Source organism: Pristis pectinata, chromosome 1 (genome assembly GCF_009764475.1).
Source record: "Pristis pectinata isolate sPriPec2 chromosome 1, sPriPec2.1.pri, whole genome shotgun sequence".
Lineage (NCBI taxonomy): Eukaryota > Metazoa > Chordata > Chondrichthyes > Rhinopristiformes > Pristidae > Pristis > Pristis pectinata.
Window position 1 is genome coordinate 112,289,026 of NC_067405.1, and position 27,778 is coordinate 112,316,803.

General features: G+C 37.1%; 1 protein-coding gene across 4 annotated transcripts in view; it reads right to left on the minus strand.

Annotated features, from left to right (window-relative positions):
• Positions 1-27,778, minus strand: part of arid4a (AT rich interactive domain 4A (RBP1-like)) — an 83,090-nt gene that overhangs the window by 43,153 nt on the left and 12,159 nt on the right. For all 4 annotated transcript variants that reach the window (XM_052024605.1, XM_052024612.1, XM_052024630.1 and 1 more), the window contains exons 3-11: positions 22,685-22,795; positions 22,486-22,551; positions 18,760-18,850; positions 11,907-11,986; positions 11,732-11,829; positions 8,340-8,475; positions 5,729-5,808; positions 4,508-4,584; positions 2,113-2,261 (exon numbers count right to left, since the gene is read on the minus strand). In XM_052024605.1, coding sequence (XP_051880565.1) covers positions 2,113-2,261; positions 4,508-4,584; positions 5,729-5,808; positions 8,340-8,475; positions 11,732-11,829; positions 11,907-11,986; positions 18,760-18,850; positions 22,486-22,551; positions 22,685-22,795 — 888 coding nt within the window. The remainder of the gene's footprint in view (positions 1-2,112; positions 2,262-4,507; positions 4,585-5,728; positions 5,809-8,339; positions 8,476-11,731; positions 11,830-11,906; positions 11,987-18,759; positions 18,851-22,485; positions 22,552-22,684; positions 22,796-27,778) is intronic.

The window sequence follows — 27,778 nt, forward strand, 5'->3', positions numbered from 1 at the left end:
CAAACCAGGCAACATCCTGGTGAATCTCCTCTGCACTCTCTCCAGCGCAACCACATCCTTCCTATAGTGTGGCAACCAGAAATGCACACAATACTCCAAGTGCGTTCTAACTAGTCCACCACTCTATTCATAAATAGCTCGTATTGGATCAAACCCAGCATGCCAATTATAAAATGGATCCTAAAAATAGATGAGTATCTGCAACTTGACAGGTATTTCCCAATAGACATAATGGAATCATCTTGTAGAAATCCTGCTGCTACTATGTAGTTGACTTTGGCCTATTTTTAACTGCACCAGGTTTAACGAGACTGCAGTAGAAATCTGATCTTCCAACTGCTCTGTATTACTCCAGAGGGAGGTGCAGGCAAAGCTGAAGGCGAATTAGAGCTCAGTTACTCTTACACATATCAAAGTCACTACTGCATACACAATTCCAATTTATCACTTCAGGAAAGGCCATTGGCTTTCTCTCTTTACCCAGTTTGTTATAAATAACTTATAACAATCAAATGACATACATGTATAACAATTTTAGAATGTGGCAAGTGCAATACTGAGATGTGACAAATACGTTAAAGGTAAAAGTTTTACTGTATGAATGAGGGTAACTAGAATTATTTCATTCATTGTTAAAAGAAAATCAAGTAACATGAAAAGGTAATCAGAACAAAACATACTTCATTGTTGCATATTTTTGAAGTGATAAAATACAATCTCTCTGTACAAAATCAAATATAGTATTAACTTTCCACAAGTTTTTCCCAATTAGCTGAGCAATGTAGCTTTTCATTAAAAAAAAACTTTGCTCTTGCTCTTTGGGCCTGGAAAAATAAACTCAGAATTAATTTGAAGTCATAGAAAGCCAATTTGATAATATGGCAAACTTCCACATATTGTCTGTGAAGTTGTTGCAATATCTTTAGTAACATTCCAGCAAGCTTGCTTAGGAAACCTTACAGGAAGTGGACACCCAATTATTTCAGCTTGAACACACAGCAATGTACAAAAAAAATCCTACTCCTACAGAGCAGTCTTGATCACAACAACTTTATTCAAGCAACAAGGCTTCTCTCGGTATGAAGCTTGGTGTTGTATCGCCAATATAAAAGCTTTTGTTGCACACAACCAAAAATTTTAAGTATTTCAGTCAAAATCATTGACTTGAGACTGAAAATGAGTGCAATTTTCTCTGCTTCCAACCTTTTTACTTTCAAAGGCAATGCATATTAGTCAATATGCACTATCAGGTATATTCATTTCAAAATCAGAACTTAAGAACAGTAAACTTCATTGGTATTATGAACACTTGGATTTGCTAGCTTCACAAATGCAGCAGCTTTACTGCTAGCATAGTTGACATTTCCATCCAAGAGCTTAAAATTAAGTAGCCTTCCATGTTTTGGGGTGGGGAATGCATTATTGTAGGAATGTTTATGAAATGCCATTGTTATATTTACTATGTTTTTTCATCCCACTTGACTTCAGATTTTACAATTCCAAGTCTCAACACGTTGAGCATCCAACATAACTAAGCCTCAAGACAAATATTATAACATATTTGAGAAAAGGGTAAGCTATATGACCTCAAGCATGTTTTGCCAGTCTTTAAGATCATGGTTGATCAGAACTCGACTTCAACTCCACTCTCCTGCCTGGTCCCTCCAACCCTGGGGCCTAAAAATCCATCTCAGCTTTGAATATACTGAATTGCTCAACCTCCAATCTCAGACAAAGATTTCAACAGACCAGTGAGAGAAGAGGTTCCTCCCTCTCCTCTCGGTCTTGAAGGGGCAATGGAGAATCTCATACATGTCAATACAAACATTATCCATTCTAAATTCCAGAATGCAGCCCCAATTTTACCTCATAAAACAGCTCCTTTATTTTATCAAACTAATGATAACTTGAATTATAAATGTTGATAAAAATATCAATTCAAATTTCTTCTGGATCATCAACTACATAAAATATTTTATTAAAGAAAAATTAACTTGCAGATACTTCATTTTATATCATTCTCAGAGAGCAACTAACTTCACGTGATAAATTCTGATCTTGAATTATCAGATGGCAAATCACCCAATAAACGAAATTGCAAAAATGGCCTACCTCTTGTTTCTTTTCCTCGTGTTCCTCATCATTCTCAATTTCCTCTTCCTCTTCATCACTACTCGAGGATTCTAAGATGACACTCATGTCTACTTTCCAGCTCTCGGGAACAATCCGTTGCTGGTGGAATTTGAGAGCTTCTTCCAGTGCTATAAGTAACAATTATTATTAGAGTCACTGATTATCATAAAATAAAAATCACAGAACTTAACAGTACATAGGAGCCAATCAGTTCATCATACTCAAGCCTGTACTTTGAAAGTGCTCTTGAATTAATTCCACTGTCACACTCGTTCCACAGAGTCTTGCAATTTCTTTCCCTTTGCAAGTACATACTCAATTCATTTTTGAAAGGCAAGATTAAATCTGCTTCTTTTGCATTCATTAGAACGATATTCCGAAACAAAACTGGCGAGATCTGATTTTACCGGCTGGAGTAGATTATGGGCCAATGCCAATCAAGTGGACACCTATGGCACAGACTTATTCTCCCAAATGATGTCCAATATCCAACGGATCAAATCAAACTGGATTCAACCCACTGCTCAGACTTGCCACTCACAATCCCCACCCACCTGCACTTACCTAAACTGGAGGGATAATCAAGCCAACTCTCTACACAAAATGGGCCTACAGAAAGGCATAGCAAGACACCCATGGTGAGGTACTGAGGCAAATATCAGTACACATGGAGCCACATCCACCAAAGCAAGTTTCATCATGTGCATAAGCAATGCCAATATAATTTTACTGTTTAAGAGACTGGATACTCCAATTTTTCATCTTTTTTGAAATGTTTTGAATCCATGTTAGAACATGATGTTCAATCAAGGGAATGTACATGTTTGTGAATATTCATTTACAAAGCATTCCATAGAACTTACAGAGAAAAAGGTGATATAGCAAAGTGCTCCATACTAGTCTCTATGCTTCACATGTACCCTCCCCCTAAACCTCTTAAAATGAGTTCATCAGCTTGGCTGTTCTCTCTCTTGTATTTAATCAAGCTTTCCCCATTTTCACTGATAGTTTCAAATACTCCTTTTACCACATTACTAGAAAGAAGAATTTTATGAATTCTCTACTGATTTATCAGTGACTATCTTAAACATGTGACCACACATGCAAAAACATCTTCTCTACATTAAACTTTTGATAATTTTATAAACCTCCATCAAGTGATTCCCCTGTTTTTTTAAAAAAATTAAAACAGGGAAGAAGCCACCCCCACAATAGACACATTTGGCCTCCTTCCTGTTCTAATATGATACTTGTAGGAAAATCATTGCACTTTTCCCAATGCCTCTGTATCATTTCTATAATAAATAACAGAATTTCAAACACTATTCCATATGTGATTTAACTAATGTTTAATAGAATACAATTTTTCTGCTTTTCATTTCTATCCTTCTGGAAATGTTTTGCTTGTTTCTTGACTTTACAAATCCTAAATTAATAGCACATATGTTAAGATGGACAATACCAGATGCTTTTTGAATACAGCATGAAAGAAATCACAAAAACAAGGCAATAGGAGGAGTAAGCCATACAGTCCCTCAAGCTTGGTGTGCTATTCATTGTGATCATGGTCGACCTGATACTTGGCCTCAACTCCACTTTCTTGCCCAATCCATCCCAGCCTAACAAAATGACTTGGCATAACCAGCTACTCAGGGTACTGAATTCCAGAGACTCACAATCCCCGACCAAGACCCTCTATAACAATAGAAAGATCTTTGTTATAACAGTGATAGAGTACAACCATAAGGAAGGCAAACAATCTATTTGCTATTCTTGTTTATTGTGCGTTTCTTGTGCAAGAACACCAATACCTTCCTGAACATCAACAATTAAGAGTCTAATTGCTGTTATCCAAGTATTGTCCAAAATATGGCATTATATATTACAAGGCGTTTTGGTATGATTTTGTTCACAAAGCGCAGAATGTCATTACTGGAGAAAGGATTCTCTTAGTCCCCACATCAAATATTGCGCAGATTGAAGACATTATTAAAGTTACATATACCTAATCCAACTCAGAAAATCTTCACTGTTCCAGAATCATGCATCTTTATTCTAAACAGTATATCATTGCCTGCTGCCTCTGAAGGAAGCTACAAGATAGTACAACTACAGGCAGTTTTGTTTCAGAAATCCAAATTCACTGTTCAGTGAACTAAGACTGGTCAACCCTATATCTTAAGAAATAGAACAAAAATCAACCAAATCAGACAATGCATCAGACCAATACCATAATCTAGAACACTACTCTGTCATTAAGATTTCATAAGACAAGAAGGCAGTGATCCTCAAATTGCCAGGATTCAAGTTTGCTGATCACAACAGTAACTCCAGTTGCAGCAATTCACTTCATCACAGATGCCAACTTCCTTACCTTGTTTAATGACTAGGTCTGGTTTTGAAACTTTGTCCCAGTCAAGCTCTCTTATATCCTTTCTTGCTATAGGATAGCTGTTGTTTAAAAAAGAAACATACCAATATTCAATTTAATATAAAGAGAAAAGGCTTCATTGCTAAATTCTTTGCTAGCAAACTGCATTCACCTCGCTTTCAACATCATTCACACATGATCTCAGAGAGATCTCAGTTATGTCACACTGTTCGTATACAAATTTAAACTTGAAAAATAAGCACAACATGCAAATCAAGGTAGCATTTCAAATAAGCCAATTAAAATCTTGTTAAATTTAGTGTTCCACTAACTCAATTGCTGAGCAATGATCAGAATGATTTGCATAGAATACCCATCAATCTACGAACACCCCAGTGGAATAAGATAAGAGCTTTATTAGTCACATGTACATCGAAACACACAGTGAAATACATCTTTTGCGTAGGGATTTTGGGGGGCAGCCCGCAAGCGTCGCCACGCTTCCAGTGCCAACATAGCATGCCTAATTTCCTAACCTGTACGTCTTTGGAATAGTTTGTAATACAGGACTACATTTAGTTATTTTACTCATTCTAGTGGACTCCTGTTTGGAATTAACTACTTTAACCACAAAACAGCATCTTACAATGAAAGAACCTCAGTTTTTGTTCTGACTTTAAGCAGTTATGATTGCATAAACAAAATGGTCGAATACAGCCAAACAAATTTTAAAGGAACCATTTACAAATGAGAGCAACAATTATTATACCTGAATGTAGGAGGATGAGAATAACTGAAGGCCATGTGAGCCTCAGATTCTCAATACGAAACAAAACTTGATGAACAGCCTAGCCACTGCCATTAAGTATTCTACAAAAGGATATGAGCAATTGTTTTTATATTTCTCCTTGCATGAAAAATAAACACAAGTTGGTTCTAGTGAATTACATAAGCACAAGGCTTCCTGAAACCTCCTTTGAGACAAGGAATCATTCCTGAAAAATAAAGTCTTATATCCAAAGAAGAATGAAGTCGATAGTTTAGCTTCACTTTACAATGAAAATTAGGATCCAAAAATTGTTAAAATCAATTTGAATATAATCTAAAACCAGTATAGAGTATTTTGGGAGATAACAGTAATTATTTTGTATGTTTACAGACTTTAAAAAGTTGCATGCTAAAGAATTTATTTTTTGTTTCTATACGTTTCACATTTAAACTTACAATTTGGAGTCTGCAAAAGATCGTACTAAACACTGATCCTTCTTCACAGTGATTTCATCACTGCAGCTTGGAGATAGCACCTGAAATGAAATCAAATTTTTTTTTTATTATTATTTTAAATAGAGTTGCTATAAGCCAAAACCAAAATACCAAGAATCTCAGGAAAAAAAATGTTTGGTAATATTTAAGATCATTCTGGATCACTGCTCATAAACAAAGATTCTCCAGAGGAACATCACCCAAATGGAATTAAAATCTTTTGATATTTTTCTGTCTGAGTTCAAGGCAAAGGTCAACTATACCATGAAGGTACCCAAGTTTGTCAAATGCAAGCAACCAGAAATAAAATCTAGGACTGCCTGATCCTTAAGTCTTAGTTCAATATGAAATAATTTGAACAGACACTGTTCCAAAAACATAAAAGCAGTTTATGAACATTTTTTGACAACTGATTGGCTGAAATCAATTTTGTACTCAAAATGCAAGTGGCTTGCTAGATGCCATTTACTGTAATTTACAGTTCTATAAAGCAGTACTGTACATTCTAATAATCACCCATGTTTTTAGTGAGAATATGTGGGTTGAGGTTAAAATGTTATTGTATTACATTCAGGACCAAACGAGGTGAATAATGCCTGATCTGACAAACCAGGCTTTCTTCCTGAAGGATATTCCTAATTGATGTGAAGCTCAACAAGACCTCTGCTTGGCAACTGCAATATCTTCAGGGTGGATGGAAAGAGGGAAATGGAAAAGGAAACAGAATCAAGTATAAAAAATTGCTATCTGTCATTTTCTCAAGTGAGCACAAAGTAACATCTTAATTCTGCTATCTTTTATAAGCCTCATCCTCAAAATAAATTTTCTTCGATATTGGTGATACCAGTCTTTAATCCTTTTCTTCATAAAGAGTACTAAATGAACCACTGAGAACAGTCATTTTTAAAAAAAATAGCAGGGCAGTCAGAAAAATTGAAGAATAACTGTGCTGTAGATCAAGACATTTGATAAGGTCATGTATCAAAGGTCAATGTGAAAAATAAAAGCTCATGGTGCAGGAGGTAACATATTGGCATGGTTAGAAGATCGGTGGTTAACAGAGAGTAGGCATAAGTATGTCTTTTTCTGGTTAGCAAAATGCAGTGAATGGTGTGACACTGGGATTGGTGCTGGGGCCTCATTACAATTTATATCAAAAACAGATGAATGTACAGAAGGTATGGTTGCTAAATGTGTGAAGAAGACATAAAGAGGCTACAAAGACATAGGTTAAGTAAGTGAGTAAAGATCTGGCAAAATGAATATAATGTGGGTAAATGTGAGATTGTCCATCTTAGTAGGAGAAATATATATATTAAAAAATTATCTGAGAGGTTGCAATGCTCTGAGATTCAGAAAGACCTGATCCTAATACAGGTTTTACAGATGGCTAGAAAACAGCTATAAAATAAAGCTAACAGCATGTTATGGTTTATTGCCAGGAAATTTGAATACAAAAATAGGGAGGTAAAGATTTATTTACATAACCCATTGGTAAGACCTTGTCTGGAATATTTGTATAGTATTGTATTGTCCTCCTTAATCAAAGCAGGATGTAAATGCATTGGGAGCAGTTCGGAAAAGGTTTGTTGGACCAATATCTGGAATGGGCAGGTTGCCTCATGAAGAAGGACTGGACAGGGCAACCTTGTATCCACTGGCATTTAGAAGAGTGATTGGTAATTTGACTGGAACCAGAATGATCATAATAGTGTAGGTGTGGAGAAGATGTTGCCTCTTGTGATAAAATCTAGAATGAAGAGTCACTGTTTAAGAACAAGGGATCAGATATTGAAGGCAGATTGGGCAAATTTTTTTCTCTCTGAGGACTGAGTTTCTTTGGAACTCTCAGCCTCATAGGGCAAGGGAAACATAATCTTTGAATATTAAGGTAGAGGGAAATAGATGCCTGATAAGCAAGTCGTGAAAGGTTACCACAAGAAGACAGGAAGGTTGAGTTAGGGTTAAAAAAAAAATCAGATCAACTGTGATTTTACTTAAAGACCAAGGAATCTTCAAGGGTTGAGTGGCCTACATCTGCTCCTAATTTGGAAGTCTGTATGATATCCAATTCAATCTGACCAGATTATTTAGTAGAATAGATTTTGCAGTGGAACAGAGCCTGGAAACACCTGATCTGAGAAGATAATCAAGCTCAGGCCTGCCTAGATGGATGCGAGACTGCCAGGTACAGGCTTTCCTGGAACTGAGATGAGCATTACCAGACCACTCTGCCCAAATTTAACTCATGATGTGAAGCACGTCACATTGCACAAGCACTCCAAAAGCTGCTGACACCTTGGGACTTAATTGTTACAATTTAGTTTCAGCATACAATTTTCAGCAACACACTCAGTACTCTTACAGTGCATGTCATATTAATTTCGAAGTCACTGTGCAAAATAAGCACATTTTATTTTCAGTCAACAGCATGCATGTCAAACAGTCCTGAATGTGCTGAAGTTCACAATCCATGCAACATAACCATTTAAAATTTATCCAATACTGATCCAATGATGCAACTTACAAGGATGAAAAGAACAGCTATCATTGATAGTGTACTCTCACTTACCAAAGCTGGATACCAGCCTTTTCTTTTATCCCCATTGCAATCTACATAAACGACTTTGCCCAAAAGTTCATCATTAAGACGTCGCTTATCATCATCCTCCTCTTCACTTGATTCTTCCTCCTTTTCATCTTCAGGTCTGCAAAAATATTTAAAAGTCATGAACTTCCTAACAATGAATCATTGCTTGCATTTTAAGAAATACTAAAATTATATACAGTAAAGCAATTGCCCAGCACAGCCAGCCATAATAGGTGTTGATTAATCCAGAGTTAAATTACCTAATAAATGCATTAAATTGTACAAAAATGACATGGTAATAACAATAAAGTACACATAAAACTGGAGTATCACCAGTAGCACAACTAGAAGCACCTACCAACAGCATCTGAGACTACACTCAGTTAGATCACCACAGGGAGCCACTGTCATGCTGAAGAATTCCTGAAGAGGATCCAGTTCAACAAGAATGATGAACTATTTTGATAGATTTCTGAAATACCAGTTTTTAAAGCATACAGATTGCAAAATGTCCAATAACAAATCTTTTATTGTATACAGAAAATTACTGAGGGAAAGAAAAATCATTCTTGTCACACCCATAACCAGCATGAATTAATCAGTAATTTTAAGAATCCGAAGAGACAAAAAACCTTGGAAATTTAAGGAACCTTTCACAATTTCAAGACAACCCAAAGTATTGTTGAAACATCTGAAAGTTGTCAAAACAGAAACATCTGAGTCAATTTTCACACAGAAGCAAGATGGAAGACTAGTTAATCTATCATTAGTAAATTCAATAGTGTATCTTAGAGGATAGTGGTTGAATATGACACCGGGAGGACACATTCGCAGTTCTCTCTGATCTTTTATGTCAATTTGAAGGGCAGACTGGCATCTGGCACCCAAGGTTTTATTTCCCTCACTCAGCAATGAATTTTACTGTTAATTTAGATTACACACTTAAGTCCAGGAGTAAAACTTAAACCTATCATATTCTGATTCAGAGGCAGTAGTAGTGTCAAATGCACTTAACCTGAACTTAAATGCCAATTTTCCCGGGGATTTCTTGACTATTTTGTAGCACTAGACTCCACAACATTAACACTGGTGAAACTGCTCTCAGATCCAACATTCGACTTTTTGAACGGGAATTCTGAAGTTTCAGGGAAGAAATGGAAAAATTTTTCATTAATTTTTCCCCCAAATGTTTTCAATTTGTTATTTCAGGTGTTAGTTTTCTTTAAATTTCTTTAAACTTTGGAAACTATTTTCTCATTTTTAATAATTTTTAAATGTCTCTGAATAACACACATCAAAAAACTATGGATTTAAAAAAAACTGAAATAAAGACAGAAAATGTTGGAACACTTTGCAGGCCGTGCAACATCTGAGAAATGAAACAAATTTAATGCCTCATTTCAAAGACCCTTCATCAAAACTGGGAAAGAGAGGAAGAACAAGTTTGTTTTCAGTTGCAGAGAAGGAAAAGAGATTAACAGGACAAAGGAAATATTTGTGATTGGGCGAGGCCAAGATTGGCAAGGCAATATATAGTGGTCGATAGGTAAATGGCAGAATTGAGAATGATAACAACAAAAAAGTATATAAAATGTGAAATGCAGGGCTCTCTTTCATGCTCAGCAGATCAGGCTATGCTAATGGAGAGGAAAACTGAGTCACAGATACAGAAAATGAGTTATCTAAAGTTAGAGAACACAATATTGGGTCAGGAAGGCTGCAATGTGCCCCATGTTAGATAAGGTGCTGTTCCTCATGCTTGTGTTAGGCCTCACTGCAACAGCACACAAGGCCATAAACAGATAGGTTACAGCGGGAGTTGGAAGGAGAATTAAAGTGGTAAGTAATAGGAAACAGGGTCATCCCATAGACCCAATGCAGGTATTCACAAAGCGCTCATCCAATCTGCTTTTTTTTCCTCCATTGACAGCTTTGATAAATGTCAAAGTTGGGAGCTGAGCTTTGCAAGTTGTTAAAGGCTTCCAAAGCAATTTTGTCGATGGAACTTATTCTGGCTCACCCATGCCAGGACCATCTGGGGACAGTGAATTCCACCTTCCAGAATGAAAGTAATTCACTCGGTGTGAATGGCGAATGCATACTCATACACAAGTGCTATGAAAAGCCATGTTTCTGTTCTCCAGTGAAACCTTGGTAATGTTCCTTGGTATCGTGAAAATTTATCTCACTATACAAACAAGATCATACTCAAGAACTAGAAGCAGGAAAGGACTTTCAACACCATTCAACCCTTCTCCCCACTTCCCCGGTTCCAGGAATAAATTTGGTGAATTTCTGATGTATTCACTCTATCACAAGTATATTCTTCCATTGGCAAGGAGACCAGACCTCTACAAAATAGTCCTAGGGTACCGTCTCCCTAGGTTCCAACATACTTACTATAAGACATCTTGACTCTTGTACTCAAATCTTTGTCGAATAAAAGCCAATATACCAATTGCCTTCGTAATTGCTTGCTGTAACTACACATTAACTTCGTGATTTATCTACAAGGACACCCAGGTCCATCTGAACACCTTTCAGTTTCTCACCAATTTAAAAAAAACTCTGCTATTCTCAAAAGTTAACACTTTCTTATTTTCTTACATTGTATTGCAACTATCATGTTTTCACCAACTCACTTACCTTATCCATATCCCTTTGAAGCTGTCAGCAAACTCCTCACAACCCACAATGTCACCTCGCTTAGTACCATGAGCAAATTTGAATATTACACTTGAATCATTACACTCATCATTGATCTCTAGTGCACCCTACTAGTCAGAGTCTCCTAGCCCAAAAATAATTGTTTATTTCAACTGTTTTCTGACTGTTAACAAATGCTCTATCCACACCAGTACATTATCCACATTCCCAATGTTCTAATTTTGTTTAATAATCTTTGTGACACCCTATTGTTGGCCTTCTTAAAGTCCAAATACACCACATCCATTGATCCTCCCTTATTTTTTTCTGCTAATAACAACTTTGAAAAAGTAAGATATGTTAAACATGATTTCTCTTTGATAAATCCATGTTGACTCTGCCATCATTATTATTGTTTTCTAAGTACCCTGCTGCCACATCCTTAAAATAGAGTCTATGGCAGAAATGACAGAAATAATTGCAGAACCACCGGCAAAACCACAAGCATATTTACAGAACCCACTGAAACTTCCAAATTGCTTTGAATGTCTTATAAAACTAACTGTTTATCAACATCACTTTTATCATCACTGCTTCCTGCAGCACAACTCCTGCAACATTTTTTGTTCTTAATTATTTCATGTAAAAACAAATCAATCATTTCAAGCATTCCACTATGTTGCAAAGGTACAAAACAAAAAGATGCAGATTAGTAAAATGGTACTTACACAGGAGCAGATGATGATCTCCTTCCTCTATTTGTTTTCTTTCCAATTACAGGTGTGCCAAAGTGCTCCGGGTTTGTAAGTGGTAACTGGTCAAGGGTCTAAAACCAAGCATTAAAATTATTGCTCTGAATTATAAAGATCAACATGTGACATCAACTAGAAAGCAATAGCTCACCTCACTCTCAGCAAAATGTCTCTCTCCTTTCAGGCATAGAGATGTACGGCGAAGTGTCCTCTCATCGCCATCATCAAACACTAAAGAGAGAAAAAGATTCACCGAATCAAAAAAAAGCTACAAATTTACATCCTGAACTATGATACATGCTGCTTACCAGAACAAATTTGCTGCAACTCCTGCTATTGTTGATAAAAAAAATAAAAACAGAAATTTCCCCTAAATTATGTGATAATTCAAGAATAGCATCACGCACAAATCTAGAAGCCATATTGGTATTTTTGTTGCAGTAAACAACACGTGAGGAATATATCATACAAGTCTTTCTTCTTTGTGTGTGTATGTTACACTTTTACTCACATTAAAACAGTGCAGCTCAATTTTTAACAAAACAGCCCAAGAACATCATTTATTTTAAAGAATTATGTCGTTACCCAAATAGTACTTGAATCTCTTCACTGAGAAGCAATGCAGAAATCACCCATAGAAAAAGCCAATGCCATCTCCAAACTCTCCTTCAGGCAAGATCAAACGTTACAAACCCAGAACCACCTCTCATTATTGTACACTTTCATTAAACTGCTGATAGTTTTCTTGCTGTTCAGTGGATCAGCTCCCCACCCCCCGTCACTCCACCCGGGCTGCATTCAGACAACCATCTGTCACAGTTCACTTGCTGGTAACAACTCCGATCACCTATGCTCACCTTCCAGTCAATGCACAAGGGCTGTCGAGGCTAAAGATTTCACATTTTAATTTTGGGGGAAATTGTTTGTTTCTGACTTATAGAAAATTCAGTTCAGACAGTTTTCAGGAACAGATCCTTTGCATAACCTGGGGAACCCTGTTTACCCAAAAAAAAGTTAACCCAGGACTAACCTCTGTGGAATGTAACTTTATATTTTTCTCCAAACCAAAAATGTGCACACATGACAACTACACTCTACTTCCAGCCCTAAAACAAACTTGTCCATTTTGCTACTGCTTCTCTTACTTCATCAACATGAATTTGCTGACAAAATTATGAGGCATCAATCACCTTGGTTCATCAAAAAACAAATTTCAAGTTAGTTAATCATCTCTGCTAGCATTCCTTTATTAACCTATACTTGTCCAATTTTGTGCTGAACAACTGTTTCTAGTACCATACCTGAGCAATCACCAGTTGCTTATCCTTGCATCCTTTTTGACCAAGAGATCAATATTTTCAATTCCCCATCATCTGGCACTTCCCCCACATCTAGGAGTGATTAGAATACTGCGAGCAGTGCCTCCAGAGTTTCAACATCAACATTCCTAAGCAAACTAAGATTCATCCCATTCTGGTCTGGAGAAGAGTATTGCCAGGCAACCTAATACCTCCTGATTAGCCTATCCAGTATCTCAATCACCTCCTCTTTAACTTTGACATGGCAGTGTCTTCTTCATTAGCAAACTATCCATTCTATCTAACCCCATTGTCTTATTCCTATAAAATGGCTCTTAAAACTATCTTCCACTTACTTTTTCAAAACTGTTATGAATACTGCTTCTACACTGTTTTTGGCATGCCATGCAGCCTTAACATCCCTTTGTTCTGAAGTTTATGTTTACAATACATCTTAAAAAAATTGCTTGGTGATAATTTTATACCCTCATTTTCAACATATTCATCAGTGGAAAATAGATTTTCCCATTTTGTCTCTCATGACTATTCACATCATTTGTAACTTTATATCAGTGCCTAGTAACATTCTCCTATCACATTCTTAGGAAGAGCAACAGGTATCAATCAGGTGTCTAGAAGCCTGTTTTGGCCTCCACGTGGTTGCAGCAACGAATTTCAAAAAAAATTATGTGCAAAATCTGCAATGTAGAGGTCAAAATATAGAAACTTCAAATTCTTCCAGGTGGCAAATAATGGCTTTTTGCATTCATGATTACGTTCTCACTACACAAAAAAAAAGCTCACAACATCTTGTCAACCTTGCTGCCACAACCTGTCCTCAAGAGACAGCAGACCATAAGTGGCAATAGGCTGCAGGTAGTGGAAATTAAGGCTCATCAATAACCATTGGCCTGCTGACAAAAGGCATTTTCCATTATTTCTAAATGTCTGTAATCAGAGATACTTAGAAACAATTAAGAAACATTAATTTGAAAAAGCATTCTAAAATTGAAAACTAAATTCATAAGTTGAATGTTTTCAAATACAGTTTAATTAAATCATTATTAAAGGTCACCGACTCTATTTAAATGAAAGAGGCAATACTAATTTTGGCTGGGGTAAAGCTGAGCAGCCAAATCAACATCCACCCCTCAGCTCAGTACATTATACAATGATTGTATGCACTGCCACCAGACATCCAGATAGTTCCATAACTCCACTTTGCAGTGCACTGGCTCTGAAATCCATTGCATGCTGATACTTGCACCATAGCTAGCTGGCACTTCTCTACAGAACTCTGGCCAATCATCGGCACAATTCCAACCATCCATACAAGTAGACAAGATTGATTAAACTGAAGTAAAGTTGAGTCTGTTCGTGAATGGTGGTGGACAATTAAACAGCTAATAAAAGAAGGAGTCTCCGAGTTCTCCATCTTCAATGACAGCCGGGCCCAAACACGTAAATGGGGTTGAGGGGGAAAAATAAATCAGCCATGATCGAATGGCGGAGCAGACTCAAAGGGCCGAGCAGACTCAAAGGGACAAATGGTCTAATACTGCTCGTCTTATGGCAGTCTTATAGAGTGCCAAAGAAAAGGCTGAAGCATTCACAACCATGTTCAACCAAAATGCCAAACAGATGATCCATTTCAGCTTCTTCCCAAGATTACCACCACTGTCACAGAAACCAGTCTCCAACCAATTCGATTCACTCCACATAATGTCAAGAAATGGTGGAATACTGGATATAGCAATGGCCGAGGCCAGACAACATCCCATCTGTAATACTGAAGACCCATACTTCAGAATCAGCTGCTTCTAGCCAACCTGTTCCAGTTCATCATTGGCCTCTACCTGACAATGTGGAAAATTTTCCAGGTATGTCTGGTTCACAATGAGCAGGACCAACCCATAGCAGCTAGTTACTTCCTAATTAGTCTACTCTCAATCAGCCAAGTGATGGAAGTGATCAACTGACATGCCATCAAAGGCATTTACCATTTTTCATGAGGAGATGGGCAGTAGGTACAGAGTAGAACACCGATTACAGGTTCTCCTCCTAGTCACACAACATTCCGACCTCAAAATATATTGCCAATCTATTATTGTCACTGAGTCTAAACCCTGGGAGTTGATACTCACATTATAGGAGTATCATCACCAGAAGGACTGCAACAATTTCAGAAGGTGGAGCCTCACCACCACCTCATGGGCAACAAGGGATGTACAATAAATGCTTGCCTTTCTAGTGATGCCAAGATCCCGAAAATGAATTTAAAAAGATAGGAAAATTTTAAAAGTACCATCACACCATACTCAATCCATTGAGATTTCAGTACAGACAACCTCTGCCTTATGGCCGTTTGGATAACGGAAATTCACCCTTACAGAATTCACAAATCACTACCCAACAACTTCAGAGGCTGAATAAAATCCACTCTCATGGAACTTGTGTGGGGAAAAATAGTAAATAAGTAAAACACTTTTTTTTCAACTCCCATTTCTTTACAAATGTGCAGATGACAAGGTTTTGTGCTATGGAAAATCATGAAGAGGATCATTTCTAGGAACATAACCCCCCCCCGTAAGGCAGGGGTCACCTGTACATGAATGTCTACATGTAGCTCTAAGGCCATGTCGGGAGAAAGTCCAATTGGTAAATAATTTCTCTAATTTACAACACCACACTATTACATGAATAGCAACAACTACAAGGACACACACACATTCTCCCACTTGAAGGATTCAATGTTCTTTTGATGTAAACAAAACTAACCAACTGGGTTTCAAAGTGAATATTATTTCACCTACAACCTCTATATCTCAGTTAAAAGACAGACTTCCCATTTGGTTCCTAGAAAGATTCAGCACAGCCTACAAAATGCAGAACAATGTTACATTTAGTGTGTGGATAAAATTGCCAAATGGCATTTGCTAATGAGTTTATTCATCTGGAGGGAATACCTTGAGACTAGCTGTCTCATCAAGCTTTTAAATTTTGACAACAGTACTTCTGGAACACAATAAGATGAGCAAACCACCTTGAGTTTCCCATACTATGAATTATTTTGAAAGCACTATGAAGTACATTATGAATAAGAAATAATAAAGAAAAGTGATTTCAGCATATTAAGCCATAAGTCTACCCAAATTATATTATGTAATGCAGTGCATTTCAAATATCCTCAAATGTCTTCATAAGGGAAGCTAGTGACAACGATGAATACATTGATTAGTGTTAATAAGGTGCAGTGCATTTTCAAATTGAAAGAAGCAAATGTGTTTAATGAAGCCAATGGGAACGAGCTCGTATTGAAATTATCTCCTTCATATTGTAATATTATATCACTGTGGACTGTGAGTGCTATAAATTTACCTTTCTATTTTTGCAATGCCACCTTGCATAATGAACCTGAAAGCAGTGCCTATTTCTAGGTGTTGAACAGTCACTCGAATTTATGAAAAATGCAGCAGCCAAAACTAGTAACAATTTGAACACAGTGCTCTAACATTATACCTAATGACATCGTAATACAGAACAAATAACTACTATATGGGCAGCCTAAGATTTTAGAGCCCCACTGTCAAAGGAAGTATCTGCCTAATATGATATCTGATTTTCCTGCAGAGAACATTACAGTTTACTGAAAGAAAACTTTATATTCTCACAATAGGCAGTTTCTGTACCACTCCAATGACCTTTCATTAGAAATTAGAATTGCCACTGTCTCATTATTATAATACAGAGCAGAATGAGGGAGATAACTTTTCAAGAAATGAGAGGGAACAATGAAGAAAAGTCACAGTACGGTTTAGAGAACTAAAAAGGTAAGAAAAACTTAAGTAACAAAACACAACAAGATCAGCAGAGAGAGAAAATAAAGTGCTAGAACTATAAGATAAAGAACACTGCAGTAGCTCAGAATCTAAAATAAAAGAGAACCTGAAAATACCCAACAGAAAAGGAAAAATCTGTGGAAAGAGTACAAAAAATGTTAACATTACTAGTTATCGACCTTCCATAAAACTGGAAAGGTTGTGCATCTGAAATTGTTGAACTCAAAGCTGAGTCCTGAGAGCTGCAATGTGCCCTGTTGGAAGATCGGATTACGTTTCTTAAGCTTCTGTTGGGCTTCATTAGAACAATGTGAGAGGCCAAAAGCAGAAGTCAGAGTGGAGTGGGATGGAGAATTAAAGTGACAGGCAACTGGAATCACTCTTGCATACCAAGGAAAGGTATACCGCCAAGCAGTCATTCAATCTACATTAAAGAGGAAACCATATCTGTGCATCAAATTTACTGCACAAAATTGGAAAATGTATAAGTACAGCTCTGCTTCATCTGGAGGGAATAATTGAGTCCACAGATGGCGAGAAGGGAAGCACTGAAACTTCTGCAGTTGCAATGGAAAGGTGCCATGGCAAGGGGAATTAGTGTCGTTCGAGATGGAAAAGCAAATTAGTAAGTTTTAGAGGGAATACAGAAAGAGAAAGCAAAGGTATGTTCTGATTATGACATCACATTGAAGATGTTGCAAATCTGTTGAATGTGGAGAGATACGGAAGTTGAGAAAGATGGATCTTGTAAAAGTGAGAGCAGGATGAAATTGACATCAAAGGGTAACAAAGATTTCAAGGAGCGACTATAGCACAGAATAGTGTAGCCATGTGTCATGGTGCTATCGCTACATGATTTGAGATTGGTTACACATCTGTTTAAAGAAAAACTAAAAGCAGATACATGCACAAAGGTGGGGCAAACAGGGGAACGAGTTCCTCCAGTCATCACTAATTATGTTAAGAATGTGTGCCATGGCTACAAGCATGTTTAACATTCCTTCAAGAGAAGTTAAATTTAAAGACATGCATTTGGTGACAATGCATAAACAAATAAGGTTTGGAAAAGTTTAGATCAAGTGCTCAGTGGTCTTCAGTGGGAGAAGCATAGAACATGAATACGTTTTATTTCTCTGGAAAATTAATAACTAAAATCTCTGACACTGCTGTGCGAGTTTATATATTTAACCTACTACCATCTCCCCACACTAAAGTTGGGAAGTACACAATTATTTTTAGATTGGTCTTTGCCTTCTCCTTCTAGAAGATAAGAGTTCTTCTGCCATCTGCTAGTTTCATTTAGAGTTCCCCAATTAAGAAATGTGCTTTTATAACAAAATAATTTATTTTCACTGGATATCAGAAGCCAGAATAAAACTAAGAACATTATTTTTGACAACAATGAAATTAACTATCAGGTTTTCTTTGGGTCAGTATGAAAGGCAGCTCTTCTCTGTCAATAAACAAAAAATATACAAAAATAAAACACAATGGGGACTACTTTGTCAAAGCTGGACATGGGCAGAATGGGCCATAGACCAGTTTTAATTGTCTAATAGGGTCAGAGAAAAACATTTCACGTTTTACTGCACCCTGCACCCTCCCTCCCAACCTACCCAAGTTCTCCTAATTGGTTCAGGTGTTAATCTAATTATCACCACTCCAGGAGATTATGTTAAATTCAGATGGACTGGGCATTGGACACATTGGCCCAGACATCTGAATTAAAATGGATTATGAATTTAGTCTTGCAACCAGTGAAACAAATTGGATACTGCAAAGGCTAAAACTTGTACTCTAATACTAAAACATAATTCACGTACAAGTAATAATAAATCAATACAGAATCATCAAACAATTCTCTCACCTACTGTATACCAGCTTGCATCTGTCAGTTTATTGATGGCAGCCTCTTGATAAGAGCCATCAGATCCTTTCACCTCAACTGATGCTCCAATCTGCAGCATAATAAAAAGCACTTTGAATCAAAAATGCACCCCCATATAAATCTTGCACTACAACAATCAGATGCATGAAACTATACAGTATATCATTAATAAAGCACACAACATCTAAAGATTATCCAAAACTGTTGCAATAAAACAAATCATCGTATTCAAGAATTACATTATATATCAAATACGAATTACTACAAATTATATCAATTATCATGCAAACTTGTTTTTTTTTGTACTTAAATAAATTACGGATTTAAAAGAAATTAGTGTTACATCAAGTATGGCATTCTCTTGCAAAGTTACCTGAAGTACTTGTACAGCATGGATGATGCACTGAATTGATGCTCTATTGCAAAGAGCCTGGGTACCCAATCACTTCACATTACCACAAAAATCAAAGAACAAAATACTTCAATCATTTTTCCCCATGGAGGTGTGTACACTTAGTTTTAAAAAGGAAGGAATCAGTTAAGACCCATCAAGCAATCTCCTCTAGCATTTAAATCAAGAACAATATTGCCAAAGGACTGAGAATAGGATATTCTTTCATAGGACCAGCTCAGAGAGAGGATTGCAAGTTCATATCAGGCTATTAATGAACCTCCTGTGGATGGTAGCTTATCTTAGTCACATCACCATCAAATGTGCATGGAGGAGATGATTGTAATATGGTAAATTGTATAATTAGGCTTACTAGAGTTGCACCAAGGTACTCCTCATACACCTGTGGTGAGCAACTTGTGAATATCAGATTAACCTGCAGAAACAGGATCACTCCTGCAATCAAAAGGCCTGAACCTCCTGAGATGTCTTTATCACTGTTACTCTGACCATGCTCTGATATTAGACTCGTCACAGAAGTATGGTGTCAATTTCCTGCAGTTTCCCAGCAGTTACTGTGATGGAGACTAATGGGGTGGAGAAGAACGGCTCCAATGGAAAAGAAGGAAGTCAAAGGTAATCTAAATTTATTGAATTAATTGAGTTATCCAAGTTAATTGAGTACAATTATATTTAAATACATATTAAATGGCTTAATTACATTTCATTTAAAAATGTTTTATTTTTAAATTTCAATCATTTCAATAGCATAATCAATTTAATAGTCCTTGAATATATTTCAGTGTTTGTGACTGTACGAAACATTCACAGGCATTCAAAGTCTTTTGACAACCAACAAGCCTGGAGGGATATGTTAACTGCCTGGCAAAGCTATTTTAAGGGCAGGCCCTACGCTTTTGATGTGCAAAAGCTCTTGAACATTAGCATCCAACTTTAGAGGCAAAGTTCCTACTGCAGGCAAGTGTGGGCTGGACCAAACCAACATATTTCACATGTCCACAAGCCCCATGGTTGATGACACTGTTAAATGCCATTGTTACATCAAGTGGCTGCAGGCACATGTTCATGGGCCTGATAGTCATCTCTTGTCCTGGTTTACTGTGTTTTAAAAATAATACAAAATTTCAGTTGCAATAAAAAGGAATCCTTTCATTCTCTAGAAGTGTGCTCATGTGGAATTCGATTTTTCAGTTTCAGCAAGCCCATTATGACAGCACAAGAGTAGAAGGTGGCCTGTTCCACCATATTATAAGAACACAGCTGATTAGCAACATAATTCCACAAGTCCACCTTTTACTCATAACTCTGTCTTTCAAATGCCTTTGAAAGGTGTTTGTAAACCAACTTTAAATTTAAAATTAAGAATTCTAAATTGCTATCACCCTCTGGTGTAGAAGTGCTTTTTATCTTAACCCCCAAAGGCCTGGCTCCAACTTTTACACAATACCTATCAGTGCTACACTCCCCAGCCGATGGGAAATATTTCTCCCACATTGTACTTACCATCTACAACCTTCTAAATTCAACCCTAATTGTGGTAATCTCTCCTCTCAACTTTATCTTTTGGAATCCAGAATTCATTCTGGTACATTTGCACTTTCCATATCCTTCCAAAGCACTGGTGCACAGAAATACCATAGATATGATCAAACCAGGGCTTGATTGTGCTCCAGCCCTCTAAATATAAACAATGAGGCATTTCTTTAACCACCTTAATTATGACATTTTAACAGTTTATACAAATCAGCAGCATTCCCCTCCCACCCTCCACTCTCTCCTACCCCCAAACACACCTCAACAAATCTCGATGGATCTCCCTTGCTACTGATTTTATTCATTTCTAGCATTTTTTGGACAATACGTTTGCTGAAGATAACACCCATTTACCACAGTCTTGTCCATTCATTTAACCTGTTAATAGCTTTGCAGGTTAACACTTTCATCTTCCAACGCCACCCATTTTTGTACCCTCAGCAAACTTGAAATACTTGCATTTAATAATTGGAAATCTTTTTGACACCTTTCCCTACACATTAAAAGCAGTTCATTTTACATAGAAAATTAAGTGACCTGAAATAACATCAGATCAAGAATTCTTTCCATTTAGCTAATCTGGTGGCACTGTGATAATGAGACCAACAGATATCATAAAATGTGGCAAAGATGCCCAAGCTTTTTTCGCGTACATGTACAATTTTGATTTTTTTTTAAATGTCACGACCACGGTGGGTATAAAGGACAAATGTTTCACCTCTACATTAATCTACGTCATATAAACTCATGAGGCAAATTCTCCTTTTAAAAAAGCTAATGATTAACAAGTCATTTTCTGCTCTTATCAATGAGTAACAAACCAGGTAACCTAACCATAGAATTAGGCTGATATGAAATCATACTTGGTAACTGGATCTCTTCAGTAAGTTTTCAGGCATTACATTAAAGTTTAAACACAAAAATAAAGCCTCTAAAAGCGGAAATTAAGATGACTTGATTTTTTTTTAAAAAAGTTAAAACTGGTTTCACTATAACTTTTTTTAATCAATTTTCCGTGAATCATGATTGTACTACAAGCCCATTTTGTAGATACTAGTGCAACTGATACATATCATATGTAGTCATCCTTACAGTACTGTGCCCCTAATGTGACTACCAATAACATGATACAGTGGTCCAACTTGTCACAAACCAGATTAATCAATGAATAATAGTGTTATTCCAATTCTAGTGTCAATTAACAAAATCCAGAAGGATGTAATTTAGTAGTACCAATTGATCAAATTTGATTTAACTACATTTATTTCTGAGTTTTATTTGAGACAAATTTTTCTGCCTCCAAACTACCAAATAAATATAGACTGGATTCTGTTCATATATGCTATTTCAGTATTGTACAATCATTTATTGAATAGGCAGTCATCCTAGGAATTTATTTTACAATTCAAATCTGAATCAAACAAGGAATAGTATTAAATATTTTAACTCTGATTAAATCCAGAACAAATTGGAAGTGGAGCTCAGTGAGGGCAGGCTATAGGCCAGTAAGACAGTACAGGATCTCTCTACTGGCTTTTTTTTGGATAATCTGATGTAGAATCAATCCTAGGAGAAAGGAAGCATTTTGGGATTAGATGTTGATATCAGCAATGGCAGTGAGATGTAGATACAACCAGTTAATGTCGCAGAAGTGGAATGAAATGCTCTTGGTAAAAAGTAGATTTCTGCAAACAAATCCAAGTTTTCTCTATTTCTTGTGAAGGAATTCCAGCAGAGCATCAGTGAAAAGCTATACATACCCTCAAAGGGCCTTTTACTTGGTCATCCTGGACAACTTGTGTAGAATTGTCATGCTTAAAGAGCACCTAGGAAACACAATACCAAAAATGGACTTAGCATACCATAAAATATCCTTCATAAAAAGCTATTATGAAAGAAATTCAAGCCAAAAGTAGTTGAGCAATGGAATGGGATTTTGTTCACCAGTAAGCCACATACCTTGACCTTTACCAGTCGCTTCACGGTTTTAATCTTTGCCTCGCAGAAGGCACCACGGTACTTGGCACTAACATCTGTCCCCACTGTGAGATAGGCAGGCTCATCAGCTGCCTGAAAGTCACAAAAATAAATCTACATTTATTGGAAAATCAATTATGTGATAATTATACTTCATTGAAAATGCTTTGGCATAATTTGAAATATGCAGAAGTACAGAATTCTAGAATAGTTTTCCACTTGCAATTCCAGAAGTCAATATACTTGAAGAAATATGCCTTTTTTAAAAAATATCCCAGGTTCTCTGCCATTAACTAAAGCGACAGATGGGAGTGGGGCACATAATGACCATTCTAACGTACCAAGACTTCAACCAGGAAATGGATGAAGGAGAAAGTAAACACATCATTTCTGCTTTGCTCATACAAAAGAAAAACTATATTCCTAAATATTACTGACCCTAAATAAAAAAATTACTACACCCTCTCAAAGAAGCTCACCTTGATGCTATATGCTAATAATAGGGCATTTTCACATTCTAGACTGCTGGACAACACATACATGATACAATGTTTCCACAGGACCCCACTGAAAAATTGAATGATCTACAAATAAGCTTTCAAAACAAGATTTTCCTAATTATATGGAAGTCAAAAACAAAAGCACCTTCAGCAAATCTTTGCCTCAGATTTACATTAAAAGCACAAAGTAAGATTAGTTCTGCCTCTTTCTACTGTCATTTAATGGGAAAGAAGTTGTCATAGCCTCAGATGGGCAAAACACTTGCTGACACCAATGTCACATTTATACAGATTGGTAGATGATGCAAGTTACTAAACAGTGTGCCTTCAGGGGAGAAGAAATAAATGGAGAGTACACAATTCCCTATTCACTTACAGCACAACAGTTATGATCGAGGTAATTATGCCCTTGTAAAGTTATATTTTCTCCAACTGCCTTATTCACAATACCTTTGTTTTGCATTACTGCAGAACCACAACTGACAAACTGCCTAAAGATCCCAAATGGTCAGTCAAACAGCCTATCATGTTCAACTTTAGTCAGCAATTTTACATAAATTAAAAACAACTATATTTAGATACAAGTGAAGCAACAAAGAATCAACAACGTAAGTGTGCACTCCTGCTCTTCACCTTTAAATAAAAAAAATGCTAGTGTAAAAGTTATACCCATATTACACAGTCAATGCAAGATTCAGTTTTAGTCTTCTACCCAAAGCATATTTCCTTCAATTTACATTAGCACTGGAGTTTTGAGTGCATCCTTTGTACAAAACAGGACTTCAAGGAATCTGTGGGGCACATTATTGATCATTTTTAATTCCTTACATAAATGGAAAATAGTTGTCATTGAAGACCTTAGTAACTCAGCATGCAATATTACTTTCCTTCCCTCTGACTTGATAGAGGTGTACAAGATGATAAGAGGCATAGATCGAGTGGACAGTCGGAGACTTTTTCCCAGGGCGACAATGGCTAACACGAGGGGACATAATTTTTAAGGTGATTGGAAGATGACATAAGGGGGATGTCAGGGGTAAGTTTTTTTTTTACACAGAGTGGTGGGTGCGTGGAACGCACTGTCTGCAGAGGTTGTGGGGGCAGATACATTAGGGACATTTAAGACACTCTTAGATAGGCTCATGAATGATAGAGAAATGCGGGAATATGTGGGAGGGAAGGCTTAGATAGGTATTAGAGCAGGATAAAATGTCGGCACAACATTGTGGGCCGAAGTGCCTGTACTGTGCTGTAATGTTCTATGTTAGCATTCAAATTCTTTAACAAAGTGCATTTTCGTTTAGAGAGATTCTTGTTTAAAAATGGAAAATGAATACTTGGCATACAGAAACACTGGTCAAATCTTACTAACTGTGGCCAGTAGTTCTAATCAGAACTACCAAAGTTCAACAATCTGAACTAGCCAAGTTCCTAATTTGCACATATGCACTGCAAAACCAGTCTGACCTGATATGGGATTTGAAATCCCATCAACTTCAATTGGAATTCTAAACCTGCAGATCTGGAGGCACAGGAAAAATATACACCATATATTTAGCTTAGTTTAATACTTTTATTCATTTCTTAAGCAAAGTGTTTTCATGCATTTTAACTATTATTTGAATTGTTTTAAATTATTTACTTTTAATTTTAGTTTTTAAAGCTGTTTCTGAATAGCAGTTTTGAGCCTTCATCAAAGCAGAAATGGGGATTCGCAGGTACTAATGAGCCCAACTCAATGTGGCCTAAGAACATAATTTTTTTACCTTCCCACAGCCCAAGAAATCATTTGAGTGCTCCAGTCATAGAAGAATCAACAGTCTAGGTCACTCTAGCAGCAAGCTGGCAGATGTTGAGAACCGCTGGATAGCTGCAGTGCATGCTTCAGTATGTCCTGGACTTCAGCACCTGTATACTGCTCAACAGAAGTAGGGAGTACACATCTAACTCTTGTTCCACCACTTGATTCACGATTGAGTGCTGAGGTAACTCAGTAATGTGCAAAACTGAACAGGTGAATATACCCTTATGATATCCAGTATGACTCTATTCATTTGAATAGGGTGACCAAGCTTCATTGAAAAAATTAAAAGGTTAGTTGTTTATTTTGCCTTATTTTGCTGTACATTTATGCTTTCAATTAAAAGTAGCTTAGAATTTACAAACAACTTACCTAATGTTCCAGCTAGATTATTTATTTATACCAATTCCAACTGATTTTAATCATTTACACAGTAAAAGCGGCTTTTGTCAGCCACTGAGATGTCAAATGCTCAGAGTGCAGTTACTGAAAAGTTGTTCTAATAAAGGGTCACTGACCTGATATGTTAACTCCATTTCTCTCCTCAGAAATGTAGCCTCACAAGTATAACCATGGGACTAGATCAGGTGTCTACACATATGCACTGGGAGGGGGAGGGAAGGTCACATTATGTGCAATTTAGCCCAAATCTTTTGTAAAGAGTTTGTGTACACATTGACTATGAAAATTCTGGAAATGATAAACATAAGAACATAAGGAATAGTCCAGAATCTGTCAAGCTTGATTGAACTTCTCCTACTTTCCTGTCAATCCCCATTTACTTTGTCACCCTCAGTGCCCAACATTTTGTTTTCCTCAGTTGTGAATGGCTACACAGTAAGCAAAGCCAATCTTCTGGAGCAGGGAACTGAGCAAAAGAAAAAAAATTGGTACTCATTTCATTCCTAATTGGCCAACCTCAATCTGAGACTCTAACCTATAGTTTTGAAGTCATCAGCCAAAGGAGCTTTTTGGTATCTGCCTGGTCAAGATCTTAAGTTTCAATGAACATCATCCTTCACTCTTCGAGGTCGATTATACGCTCAGTCATTATTATCTGCATATTTGCTATCTGTAGATCCTCGTACTTGCAAGGTCAGTCGTATATTTCTGGAGCGTTGGTAAATATCGCACAGTTCTCCAAAGCCTTCTCCATGTATCGGGGGACACCTGTCTGAGGCTTTGTGTGAAACAGGACCATGCATCCAACTTCTGCCTAATTAGGCAAGGCTGATGGGTTCCACACCTGGAAATGATCCCAATCTCGCCAGCTTGACACAAAGCAACAGCATGGCTCCAAATGTAAAATAGCAACGGCAATTTGTTACTGGCATAAATTGGGGCTGTGGGATTTGAGAAGCTCCGACTTACAGAGACCATTAGGCTGGGAGATGATAAAGAATCCCAGCAAGGCACCTCCTTCACTTCAGCATCAAAGCAAGTTTAAAACTTCCAGAGTTGTAATTTCGGAATTAGAGGAAGCCACTCATATCAATGCTTTCTACATAGGAGAGGGCCTTAGTGGAATCCACATTTTCTCTATTTAGCGGTAAGGTCAGCATGTGGTGTAGCAGTTAATGTAATGCTATTACAGCGTCAGCGACCCGGGTTCAATTCCGGCCACTGTCTGTAAGGAGTTTGTACTTTCTCCCTGTGTCAGTGTGGGTTTCCTCCAGGTGCTCCGGTTTCCTCCCACATTCCAAAGACGTTTGGGTTAGGAAGTTGTGGGCATGCTAAGTTGGCGCCAGAAGCGTGGCGACACTTGCGGGCTGCCCCCAGAACACTCTATGCAAAAGAGATGCACTTCACTGTGTGTTTCAATGTACATGTGACTAATAAAGATATCTTATCTTATATGCCTTATAGATAACAAAAACTGAATGTACACAATCTCTCCTCATTGACTAGCATCTCATTCCAGGAATCTATACAGAGTCACAAGGCACAGAAACAGGCCCTTCTGCCTGACAGATCCATGCTGACCAAGATTCCCATCTTAGCAAGTCCCATTTGCCCACCTTTGGCCTATATCGCTCTAAACCTTTCCTATCCATGTAACTCTCCAGGTACCTTTTAAATACGGCTAACCTTTGTTGCATGTATCCTCAGGCAAATATATCCTTCCTTCATTAAGGCCAAAACTTCCAGTATCCAGTACTCCGAGTACAGTATCACCAAAACAAAAACTGCTGGAGGAACTCTGCAGGTTATGCAGTATCTGGGGAGGCAGAGGGATCGTCAATGTTTTTCAGGTGGCATTTTTCAACTGCATCGGATGCTGCCAGAGCCCCTGAGTTCATCCAGCGGTTTGTTTTTTTGCTCCAGATTCCAGCATCTGCAGTCTTTTGTGTTTCCATGGTATCTCCAAAGCTCCATTTGCCCACAACAAGACCTCCTGTGTTCATACTTCAACTTCTTAGCATTAAAAGAAATTATGTCAAAAATTACTGGCTGTTAACTTTGTATAATTCATCGTTATCTGTATGGAACACTGTCTCATCGAATACCATCATTTTCTTTTTAAAAATATTCTGCTTTCCCATTTTTCCTACCTGTATTTAGAAGGTATCAGTATTCTGTCATTATATCTTGTACACTTTTACTATACACTTAACACAAAAAATAACCAACACTAAATTTTCAAAATATCTTAGTTGAAGTTCCTTAAAAAATTCTTCAAGCACAGAATCTGAGTTTACCATTTGTGAAGATAAATCAGCTGTTTATTTTCCAGTTAAGTGCCCATCTTTAGATACTGAATGTATGCTTATTTTT